This window comes from Chaetodon trifascialis, chromosome 15 (genome assembly GCF_039877785.1).
Source record: "Chaetodon trifascialis isolate fChaTrf1 chromosome 15, fChaTrf1.hap1, whole genome shotgun sequence".
Taxonomy (NCBI): Eukaryota; Metazoa; Chordata; class Actinopteri; order Chaetodontiformes; family Chaetodontidae; genus Chaetodon; species Chaetodon trifascialis.
This window is the reverse complement of record NC_092070.1, coordinates 9760844-9773348: the sequence shown is the minus strand read 5'-3', so window position 1 is coordinate 9773348 and position 12505 is coordinate 9760844. Positions and strand designations below refer to the sequence as shown.

The 12505-nt window shown below is 40.0% G+C and overlaps 1 protein-coding gene across 1 annotated transcript; it reads right to left on the bottom strand.

The window, feature by feature from the left end:
• Nucleotides 1–4409: 4409 nt before the first annotated feature.
• Nucleotides 4410–12340, bottom strand: LOC139343185 (nuclear body protein SP140-like protein). Its single transcript, XM_070980671.1, has 15 exons — nucleotides 11896–12340; nucleotides 11061–11235; nucleotides 10356–10595; nucleotides 10120–10239; nucleotides 8248–8381; nucleotides 8052–8096; nucleotides 7899–7938; nucleotides 7228–7341; nucleotides 7008–7147; nucleotides 5574–5642; nucleotides 5436–5470; nucleotides 5074–5191; nucleotides 4918–4992; nucleotides 4666–4809; nucleotides 4410–4511 (listed from the first exon to the last, which is right to left on the bottom strand). Exons 1-15 carry the CDS (start codon nucleotides 12037–12039, stop codon nucleotides 4410–4412), a joined length of 1695 nt encoding a protein of 564 aa, XP_070836772.1. The 5' UTR covers nucleotides 12040–12340.
• Nucleotides 12341–12505: the final 165 nt, after the last annotated feature.

Here is a 12505-nt window from a genome sequence, read left to right as displayed (position 1 = left end):
ATTTAGCGTTTGATATTTGAGGTGTAATTGACCTGAAATGCTGAACCAATCCAATCTACAGAGGTGGAAAGTGAAAAAATACAGTCCTGTCTTCAAGTAGTATTTTGAGGTACTTTACTTACCGGTTCTTGGTTTATGGGAAACATTGGAAAACATTTAGATGTAAATCAATGTTTTGAAAATTGTAGGCAGATGTGCAAACTTGTCGACCTTTGCAACCTTTTCAGCAGATTTGACCTTAATGCCGCCATGACAGACTTTCATATACACACCATGAGACAAAATCATTTATGAGACAAATTATAATTTATTTTTTTCACCAGCCAGGATCAGAGGCTTCATGATAGCAGGTGTTCATGGTACTCACGCCCGTCCGTTATCCAGATGCAGCAGAAATGTCTCATTGCCAAATTTCTCAAACGTCTCATAGTGATGTCTGTCCATGTTGCCTTTGAATGAAAAGCAAGCGTCATGTTTATTATTATTATGTGAGAGATGTGTTTGTAGAAATGAACGTGAAGTTAGTAGTAGCATATACTGATGGAAATTTCATGATAACATCCTGAGTCCCTTAACATCTGAGATAATATAACATATAGACATAGAAGTCAGTGGCCTCCCACTCCCCATTACACAGCCTGTAAGCCCCCTGAGGTTGAGATTAAAATGCAGAGACTGACTCATGAGGAAGTCCAGTACAGCCATGTCTATGAGATCCACCAGTCTGGTGCCTTGGTTGTAAGGAGGCGTCTGTTTCACTGTGTCACAGTAGGCCGGGTCCTTCTCCCACCTGCAGCAGAAGAAAACCAATACTGACGGGCCAGAGAGATAACATTCATTCATAATAAATATTTTCATATGGAATAGGATGTTTTCTTTTTCTTTTCATTTTTTTTATTTGAGTTCGCCTGCCTGAAAATAAAACTGCAACATGAAAATATGGTTCTCTAACAGTCTGAAAATGCCTCATCGACAGTAAGACTAATAACAAGGTCTGTGGATGGGCATCAATTTGTGTTGGCCTCAAATTTAATATAATGTTGCAGTTCTTCATTCACACCACTGGAAGGCAGCAAAGATTCATGAGTCAACATAACACTCAACAGAAAACTCAACCAGCAACAAGGTAGAAACATTTCAAGGCCAACACTGTCAGTTCAAACTTCACACACAAAGTTCAAACAGAACATGTGAAACAGACAGTGGGGTTTCCATTTTTCTGCCCATCCCTATGTCTCTAAATGCAGGTTGGCTAAACAAATAATCACTGAAGGGCTGCTCTCTGTTCAAACTGTTCATTATTAAAGGTGGAATGAGTCATTCTGGAGAAAGATGGTTTATATTACCATCTCTCCTTCACAATGCCATCACATTAGCATATCAGATTTAGCATCCCTCTCACTTCCCCCTCTCCCCTCCACTTCCCCACATCCTGTGCACAAGCATGAACGCCACCTGGTGCTGATTGGCTGGAGGAGTGTTGCATTGCTCGGTTCAAGCCAATTTATCTCGTTCCCCACTCACAACGCCTGGGTTGTGAGAAGATATTCAACAGTTTCTCCAGAATGACTCACCCCCCTTCACTATATATATTACCCACTGTGCGAGCTTGGTGCGGCTGTATGAACGTCTCCATGGTGACCTCCAGGACCTGCGGGGGGCGAGGCTGAGGTCAGGTAGCATGGCGGCCAGGGAAACCTCCAGTGCATGTGGCTGACCACACACTGGGTGCTCTGGTGAGCAGTAGTACTCACACTGGCCGTAGAAACACACATTGCCCACTAGAGGGAGTCAGAGATGACAGCTTCAGCTTAGCGGTCAGGCAGTTTGTGTGTGCTAACCGAAGTGCTGTTTGTACTTTTTAAATCTTGGTCCTGACAAATACCCCACCCATATTAAAATACAAAACTCTGATAACTGTGGTGCCGACATGGACACATTTTATTATCCACACATACCAGATCGCGGATCTCGATCTGTGATGCGGAGTGCAGGCTCGGTATGCTGAAGGCCGACGGATGCGCAGAGCGGCTGCGCAGCTCTCAGCTCAGATTTGCTGCTGGCAGCTGTGAGAGTGATGTCAACCGATCGAGCACACTGCACATATGTTTACCGCACAGAGCACAAAATGAGATGATCATCAGGATTTAACTTTCATCATGTAGCTACCCTCTTTTTTACCGATTTTTACATATTTGACAAATTGACATTGCTTTTTTGTCGTTCTCATTTACATCTGCAAAATAGATTTAACCCTCAACGGGAAGGTTTATGAAAAAATAATCCGACGCTATCATTAAAGATGTACACAATACTCATGTTTTATTTTTAAAAAAGACCTCCACAAACAACGGCTCAGAGAGAGCCAGACAGACAGAGAGAAAGTGCAGGAAATCACTCTTTAAATACTGGGTCGCGACATGGAAATAATGCTTGACATTTTGTGCGATGCAAACACTTCAGACGACTACACTCTTTCACAATACATGCATTCAAGACAAAGCAATACAGACTCCCAGAAAGCCTCCGGATGCATGTGGTGGAACATCAGAAAAACATGGCAAGAAGAAAATGTTGGGAACGACATACTGGAAATAACTTTTTAGAACTTTTGAATATGAATACAAAATGTTTAAATGTGATTAAAAGGAGACTCCAAAGAGAACTTTTTTCATTTTCATTACATCCTATGACTCCTATGTCAGACTCATGATGTGGAGTAAAAAAGCATTACCCGCAATGCAACTCTACCGCCAACAGTGCAGTCCTTTTTTCAGGATTGTTCTGCTCATGGAACCTCGAGCCTAGGGCTGGGCGATATGGCTGAAAACTCTATCACGATGTTTGTTTTATATCGGTCAATATCGATAATTATTGATACTTTTTATTACCTATTTAAAATAAGGACCAGGGGAAAAATACATTCAATTTCAACATTTTTACTTTAAATTTAACCTTCCTCTGATTATAATCCCCTCAGCTATCAAGGCAGAAAGGAAATGTCAACACAACCATGGAAAACACTCAAATAATAAATGTAAAAAAAAGTGTAAAAATGTAAACAGCGAGAAACCTGAGAACTTTTTTTCTACAGGTTTGGTGCAGAAAGTTCACAAGCTGATTCACCTTCTGCTGAATAAAATGTTTTCAAATGTGTGCAGTGGTTAGTAAACAGTAGCAGTAGCTGTAGCAGAAACTGAGGTAGACTTGACATCTGTAACATACAAACAAACAAACATGATAGACAGTAGAGTAACACTGACTGAACTATAAAACCAGCCTAGACATATGAACAACTTTAGTCACTCTTCTTACTCTAAACATACATGAACTATTCAATTATATTTTTATTGCAAGTGTGTTTAAAAAAAAAAAAAAAGCACGTGTAAGAGATGTTTATAACCTGGCTTCTCCACAGTGCTCAGTGAAGCATGTCTTTAGCTATATGATATGCCGCTGCCTCCGTTACGTCTTCATGCCTTTTAGATGATTTGTCATCAGGCACTGAAGCAGAGTACTGTGGTTGCAGATGTTGTTGGACGTTGGCGAATACGGCTGCGCTCCAAAGAGTGAGCGCGGCTAAGGTGGTTAAACAAGTTTGTGGTATTACTGGTCTTGGTGGGAACGAAAGTCTTGCATAAGTTACAGACCACATTGGTCTGACTACGGTCCGACTTATAAAATACAAAAAACTGCCATACTGGCGAGCTGACTTTCCCTGTTTTATCGACAATTTCTTCGCTCACTGCAGTGCTCACTTTCTATTTCTCATCTCACTCCTCACAGAGCATCAAACACGAGACAACGAGATGGCGCAACCGAACTTGATACTGTTACATGATTGGCCTGTTAGCGTGTCACTCCCGCTGAGCAGCGATTATTCCCTACGTTGCTCGGTTACCTGAGAGCGAGTGCCTTTGTTCATGCAACCAACGTTGCTTCGCAACTTCAGGTTTCTTCCGAAGAAGAAAAAAAATTATCCAATGTTTTATCGAACGCATTTTTTATTGAGCTTGATTATGTGTCTACCGCAAGACATATCGCTATCGTTTATCGCCCAGCCCTACTCGAGCCACCAGCCTCAAAAGTTCCCATATCTCCCTCTGCAGCCACAAAAGGCTTTATTTATTAGCGTTTACCCCAGGACCTGATTTTGATGTATTACAAAATTGGTGAAGTTCCCCTTTAAGTGTTAAAAAAACTCACTGAGTCTGTCCTCTATATGCCAACACTATATTAATTTGTTTAGTTAAACTGGATATTCAAGTAAACAGTAACAAAAAGTAAAACTGTTTCATCTGGGACGTTCTAGACACAGTGGATATGTCAGAAAAAAGGTTGAAATTCCCAACATTTACACATTCGTAACCTTTTCCCGATAGTTACCGGGTTCGCAAACAGAACGCTGGTTATTGGTCAACAGTGTATTCACAGATGTTGAACACGTTCTTAAATTCTCTGTCAAATATCTCCTTCAGTTTGTTGCCCATGGTAAGGATTTCAGCATTCTCCTGCAAAAGAACATAACAGCCCCGTCACTTTCCCACAAATGAAGCTTGAGTTTTCATATTTAACTGTTGATGTAGACCTCTTAGTGCCACATGTGAATATGATGAAAACTCCTAAGTGTGCATGTCATCTAGAGGTTCTAATGACGTTTCTTACTCGGTTGTACGAGGCACAGTTGGTGAAAATGAGCTGGATGTCGGACACAAACTCTCCAACAGTCTCATAGAGCTGGTTCTGGAGTTTGTCAGCTACACTGCCCAGCCACATCGGACTCTGGATCACTGTGGAGTAGTCTTTCAACTGCTGGTGCAAAGCAGCAGTTGAGTGAATGAAATTTGAATGTTTTGTGTGCAGCCAGCTCATCACGTGCACTTTACTTGCATGGGATTAGCAAAGAAAAAGACTTACGTAGAGGTTTGGGTTTGTAGCAAATATTTGCTCCTTATCAGCACCCCACAGATACAGGAGGAGATACTGGCATCTCTGTTGATGTAAGAAAGGAGAGCATTAGCGTGGCAGGCATTAAGATGGAGAGACAGACGGAGAGTCACGCAGTGTGCTCACCAGCATGTCCTGTGATATCTGGGAGGACATGACTGCTTCCCTTTTCAGATCATCCTGGTAATAGCATCCTTGATTGCTTCCAAATACACAAAACGTACACATCCATGGTCTACTGTCCCTGTTCACACACACACACAGACACACAAACAAAATGCATAAGCATATTGATATTGATATAGGACTTAAACAGAAGAGACTTTAAGAAAGTTACGACATCTGAATTTTGTAAGTTTTTTTAATTTTCGGAAAAATTATTGAAGAAAACAAATGCAATTATTTTTGTTCAGTCTCAGGTTTGCATGGTTTGTCTTTCAATATGTTAATAATGCACACTTGTATAAGTAAATTCAACCTGTGCTTGCTGTGCAACTCTCTTTACACGCAGTATGACCACACACTGGATCAGAGAGAAAAAAATTCTGTGATTATACGAAACATCAGTTCAGGCTTGTACTGAAGCTCACTGTGAAATGCTGTTGGTCTGAAACTGATCAACCTACCAGGTCTTTACTATCTGGTTTGCACAGTGGGCAATCACACAGCAAGGAGTCCATCCTCAAGGCTTTTGCCTGAAATAGACAAATTAAGAACATCTAGGTCAAAGAATGTAAACATTCTAAAATGTATTCAAGTATGAAAAGTTGCACTAAAGTACTCATTGGTCCCTGTCAATGTTCCACTGTGACAGTACATGTTAAGTTTTTGGATTAATATTACGGCTTCATTAATGTGTATGCTTCATTTTACTGCTACATATTGCACTATTACAGCCTCTAACTTTTATATAAATATATTTATATTATATATTTATTATATAAAACTATATTATATAAAACTTTTTGCTGCTACTTCTTACTTTTACACTGTGAACTCCTATTCTCTATTGTTATTTTTAGTATCAGTAAATGTCTTCATCTACTGTGCACTTTTTCTTGTATTGTTTACTGTAGTGTTAGGATATGTCTGTCTTTATTCATTGTGCCTGTGCACTTTACAGTTTACTTTAGTGTCAGAAATGTCTTGTCTTGTCTCACCGTGCGATAGTGGGAAACACAATTTCGATTCCTTTGTATGTCTTGTACACGTGAAGAATTGGCAATAAAGCTGACTTTGACTTCGATATATGTTTAAGATTGAGCTAATTTTGACTACTTTACAGAATGCAATGCATCACATTCTGTCAGATATGATGTATCTCTATGTATCTCTGAAAAGTCAACTTTTGATGAGCTCAGAAAAAACATTGGCAACAACATTTCACCTCAATATATAGCAGAGAAGAAGTCTAAAGTTGCTTAACACATTATTTTTCCTGTTTGTAAATTAAATAACTTCAGTTGTGTTTCTGTTTAACCTGTTCTGTCAACCACTTCAGGAAGTCCAAGTTAAAGTCATCCTAAAGTAAGTTAAGTAAGTTAAGTTACTGCTAATGCAAACTGTACATTTCCTACTGCTGTTTTTTCAAATTGAAAGTGTTCATATGGCTGTATGCTTTTGTTCATATAGAACAAAAGCATCTAGCCACAGTGAGCTGTACAATGAAGAGTTTTAGGCAGCAGGCTGCACACATACATCTACTCAGCAAGGTAACAAATTTGATTGTGCCCTGCTGCTCTGTGGACCATGCACATCCCAAAATCAGGTTGCAGGTGCAATTGTTATTGAGATTTCTTTATTAAAACAGCTTGAGTTTGATTGGCTGCACTGTGAACACATACACCGACTGCTGTTGCTGCTCGGTGAATGTATGCTGTAGTATTAACCTGCAGTTACCACAGGCAGTAACTGTGTCGCCGACTCAACCAGGACTGAAATCTTAAGGATTATTATGTTCTCTCTCTCAGACTACATCGCACAAACACTCAAAGATGCTCAGTTAAGAATTCAAGCTGCTATCAGTGGACTGTTACAACAACACAGAAGACCATTGTTACCTCTATTAGGACACTGAGCGGTTCCCCTTCCCACATGATGTTTTTCCTCCAGGAGGCATTTGTATGACACGACGCCTCCCTCATGAACTCCACTGGGGTCATCCAGCTTATCTCAGTACGAATGCTCTTCCCACGAGTCCCTGTTCACCGCAGTGACAGGTCGAACGTTAAACAGGATGTACAAATACACATGTTTAGCTTATGTGCTGTAGAATGATACCTGATGAAAAGCGTTTTTCATGTAAGGTTCCAGTTATGGCTCCACATGTGACTTTGAACACCTTCTTGCCACCGGCTCCTGCATGTTCCTGTTCCTCCATCTCTCCCTCCTCATCTGTAATGGACGCATGATGAGAGCATGGTTAACACAGCCATTGCTATGAGACTGGGATACAGGATACACATCTGAAGTAACATCGTTAGCATAAGTGTGCTTCAACCCGGAATATCCCTTCATAGAAACCAGCACCAAAAACAACACAGGAGGAGGTGAGTAGCCATTTTGCCATTCCTTGTGCATATCAATATCAATGTTCTTTTGCCAAAAATATGAATTTCAAACTCTTAAATTTCATTGAAATGAAGACATTAAATTAGATTAGAGAAACAGAGCGAGCAGAGACAGCACAATAAAACTAAAGGAAGTCCAAATGTATTCTGGACCCTCAAGCAAGTCCAGCTGCCTGTTGTAAAGCACTTTGAAGTAGACAGATAGATCAATCGTGTGCTATGGCTGCCTGTTTGGCTCTAATGACAACATTAGGTTTAAATATTTTATGTGTGCTAACAGACGCTCTTGTCATCACTTGTGCGGGTGCAGTGCTGTCTCATCGGTAATCCAAAATATTAAATACTCTTCTAGTTTTGTGAAGTCAGTATTGTGCAACAAACCTGTGACTAAAACATTAGATGGGAATAGTGATTTCTTGGCCTAGCGGGAAGAAAAAGGAGGACATGGCTCAGATCAGAATCACTAAAAAAAAGATAAACAACAAAGTCACATTTTTATTTATTTCTGCATTTTCACCAGTTTTTTGGTCTTACCTTTTTATAGCCTCCTTTGTACCTCACTGATTTCAGGTGTCCTTCCTGCAGAGAAAATCAAACAATTTCCTCAATGAACTGTGCGTGAAGTGATCTGACGAAGCTCACCGACGTGGCCGGTGTTAAAGAGAAGCCAGCTGTGGCACACAGTCTCGTTATATGCATGTTCCACAATGAAAATCCCTTTTCAACAAACCTGTACAAGTTTTCCCAGGGGGGTGTCCATACATCGAATACTCAACTTCCAGTTCTTGAAGCTCCTCTTACCCGCAAACCTCTCAAATTCGGTGGGAGTAAACCACTGTTTGTTGGCAAAAACACACTTCTCACCTGAAATATTCAGAGGATTGGGAATGCTGAAATGTTCACCATAAAGGACACGGCTGACATTTATGATTTGGCACATTGTGAATAACTGTCGGTCGATACACGTCGCTGTTAGAGGTTTCATTTTGAATGCTTTTATCTCAACAATTCTATTCAATAAAAGCTGATTTATGATTGACTGGTTCAGTGTTTCGTTTTCCTTTATAGATCTTTATCTTCCTGACTACCAGGAAAAAAAAATATTGTCCAATCACATTTTTTTTAATTCCCCAATCTTTGTAAGTTAATAAGAATACTAAAAACTAGTGCTGTCAATCGATTAAAATATTTAATCGCGATTAATCGCGTGAATGTCATAACTCGTGATTAATCGCAAATTAATCGCACATTTTTATCTATTCTAAATGTCCCATTAATTATCATTTTAATACTCTTATCAACACGGAAAAGTGGATAGGCTTGCTTTGTGCAAATGTTTTTTATTGAAAACAATGTGTAGTGTTGTATTTCACACTAATATTCTCATTTTGAGCAGTCATTCTCTTTTGAATGAATCAAATCTCACACAATTTAACACTGTCAATAAACTGATGACAAAAAAATAAATACTTGGTTACAAAAAAGCCCCTTCAACAACCCTTTCTAAGAGATCAAAACAGAGTGATACAAGGTAAAGTTACAAAGTGCACATCATTGTAAACTAGGATTCAGCCTATAGTGCAGTTAAACCACGGCTTAAACTTTCCTTTCTTAAGTTTCCTCTGAACATACAAGCAGTCAGACTATGATGCTCTTCTATTTATTCACCAGAGGCTTATCAACGCAGCCTCTTATTGCTCTCCAGAAAGAATGAACATTACTTGGCTATGGCTGCAGTAAGCTTGTTTTTAGTTGCGGTATCCATATGCCTCTGTCCAAACTTTGGTCTTGTCAGTCGACCCATCTGGCAACTTTTTGAAACGAAACTTTCTATCTTGCTCTCATCCATTTCGGCATTTCGCGCTATACTTTCACAGCTAGCAAGCAGGCAAGACCAAAACATTGTATATTATTTATTGAAAGGTCTTGTAATCTTTGGAATTTAAAAAAAGTTTAAAAAAAGTAAAAAAAAAAAAAAAAAAAAAAAGCTTGCTCCTTTGCCAAAAAAAAAAAAAAAAAAAAAAAAAAGACCAAAACATGCGTGGGGCGTGCCCATTGTTTTGTTTCCGGATCCTGTAGTTTTTGTAACGTTACTAGCAGTGGCCACAGCTTATTAAAAAAACTACAAGTTCACAAAGAACGTTAATCGTGCGATAAAAAAAATGACGCCATTAAAACTGATTTGCGTCAACTAAAAAACTTTTTTTTTTTTTTTAAGGACACTTTTAATACTATGCTAAAATACAGTTAAAATAATTCAGACAGTGTTTTAATGTGTTGTTAAGAGCCTCATCTAAAATATGCAGACAATATTTCAAGCCAAAATTTGCCCCCCATAAAATGTGCTTGCACTGATGGATGCCATTTTCCTTAATGAGAAAGAGAAAGGTACCAAAGCCCACCCCTTCACATTTGGTATCATTGAAAAGCCCTAAATGTTCTCTGCAGATAGCAAAAAGGAGTTAATTCAGTAGTATGCAGTGGGTGGGAGATATTCAGGTTTACAAATGTCCTCCACAGACAACAAATTTGAACTACTGGTAGTCAGGAGGTTAAAGTTACTTTTCATAATCAGACCCTTCAGTCATTCAGTGTTTCTCACCTTTAGCCAGTCTGCCTCTGTTCAGTGTCCCTTTCTGCTTTCCACAGGTCACAGGCAGCTGGCCCTTATAGATGCCCCACGTCCAAATGTCGCTCTTCTCTCCCTTCTTCAAGGGAGAATCTGGGAAAAAATACATTTTGACTTCTTGGTCCAAATGAGAAAACACTAGAAATATTATGGTGATATTTAGACTGAATAACAGGCTGAAGGGACCGCACTTTTCAACGGTGACTTACAGAAGCTTATTTTCTGAGACTTTTTCTTCTGACCTGGAGTCAGTGAAGTCGATGGACGGGCCTGCCCCCCCTCCTCATCAGGCGTGTTCTTACTTGTCTTTTTTCTCTTCTTTTTCGCTGACTTCACCTTCTTTTCTCCCTCCTCCTCCTCTTCCCCGTCCGAAGGCTCCATCCTTTTCCCTTCATCTGTCTTTTCCTTTTCCACCCTCTCAGGCAGTTGTATGTCAGAATTGTAAGAGCCTGTAATTGCATTCATGTCGGTGGATATAGTAAACATCAAATACAGCTGGATCAGTACAAAGAGGCCAATCTTGGGGTTTGTTTGTTTGCACTAGCCTGAGACTTTATTGTGATTTAATGTTTACATTTTGTTCTCACTTGATGCAGCTGTGTTTTATTCTGGAATTTTAATCCCAGACCAATTTGTTGCTGCTTTTAAAAGGTTTGCATTTGAATTGTAACTGAGAAATTTGTTGCTGGTGCACGATTATTGATTATTTTAACAATTAATAACAACTCTGGTACTGGAATCGGATCTGAGACGAAAAAAGTGGATCATATACAGAGAATATGTGAGAATCTGGGGGGAGTGTATATATGAACATGTTTCAGGGGAGCATGCACAAAAATCATTCATCACAAGCAAAGGGAACATAAACACAGCAAGGAGAATCACAATCAAACACCTTAAACAAAGAATCTGACCGTCCATGAGTCTGTTGCGCAGCAGTCGCAGGGTGGGGTAATTGTTCAGGATGACCTCCTTGAAGACACACCTCCAGAAATCCTTGATGTGCTGTGATCGCTCTCGCTCCAGCCAGTCCAGAACGTCATAAAGAGCTTTCCTCTTGTTGTCTTTACTCTTCATTCGACTCATCTTCTGCACACACAAGGTATGGAGAAAATTAGACAATTGTCTTTGACCCAAAACTGCAATTAACTGTCATTGTTCAATAATGAAATAACGATGTTTTTAATACATCAGTGCATATTTCACTTCTCATTCCCATTTGATGTGATTAATGATTAATACTGTACAGTACGACTGTAGACTCTGGACTGTGGTTTTATGTCACATGTTACTATTCAGGGATTCAGACAAGCTATTGATAAAAATAATAAATAATAAAAATAAATAATACGGGCAAACTTGGCTCAGTGACAGATTCATAATATCTGTAAACTGATAGAATCATTTGATTGCACAGTCCCCGATAAAACATGTAATATGTAAGAGTGAACCAATATTTAGCATAGTAGTTGATAATCAATCTAGAGAAAATGCAAATATTAGGAAATAATTGATGATATTTTTAACTTCTTTTTTTTCTGAATTATTACTTTGATATCCCACCTTGAAGTGGGGCCCTGAACTAAAGGAGACTTTTAACATCTAAGTGCTTAATTGGTGCATTTTACTAAACAAATGTGTGTCCCATCGAGCGTTAATCTGTCCGTCATGCAGTTCCCGCTCAGGTCTGGCTTCTGTGCGGAGGTCTACGCGCGCCAGGCGCGCAGCGTTTCCGCTTCGCTGCCTCACCTTGTACTTGTCCTCTTGCATCAGGTTGTGGTCCCTGAGCTGGCTGATGAAGGTTTGCGGGTTCTCCATGCAGGACATTTCAGTTTTGTGACAGTGGAAAAACCGCAGCAGTTCCTCTGACCCCAGGAAATCCAGCGGGTCCATCACACCAGGCCCGAATGCTCTGAATCCTACTAGCTGTTACAGAATAACGACGACACCAAACCAAGCCTCCCTCCCTGTTTTGCCGTGCAGTGCCTGAAGCGCCCTGCTCGGCACTTCAGGATCTGGACACTGTGAAGCTGGAAATGAGCGCCAGGAAGCTCAGAAATCACAACAAGAACCAGTTGCGTAGGATTCAATGACAGGCGCCAATCTATCCATGTCCGATCCACAATCTGGCCTCAATTGTTTTCTCATGTCCGCCTTTTAGTGACGTTTGGAAAGTGAAAGTCAAGCGAAGTCTGTAGGCAGGTCGCAGTTCTGCTCAGTGGCAGCAGGGGTCGCCATCTCCCGCATTTAGTGGCTGAATCCTCTGCATCCTCACATTTAGTGTTTGATATTTGAGGTGTAATTGACCTGAAATGCTGAACCAATCCAATCTACAGAGGTGGAAAGTGAAAAAATACAG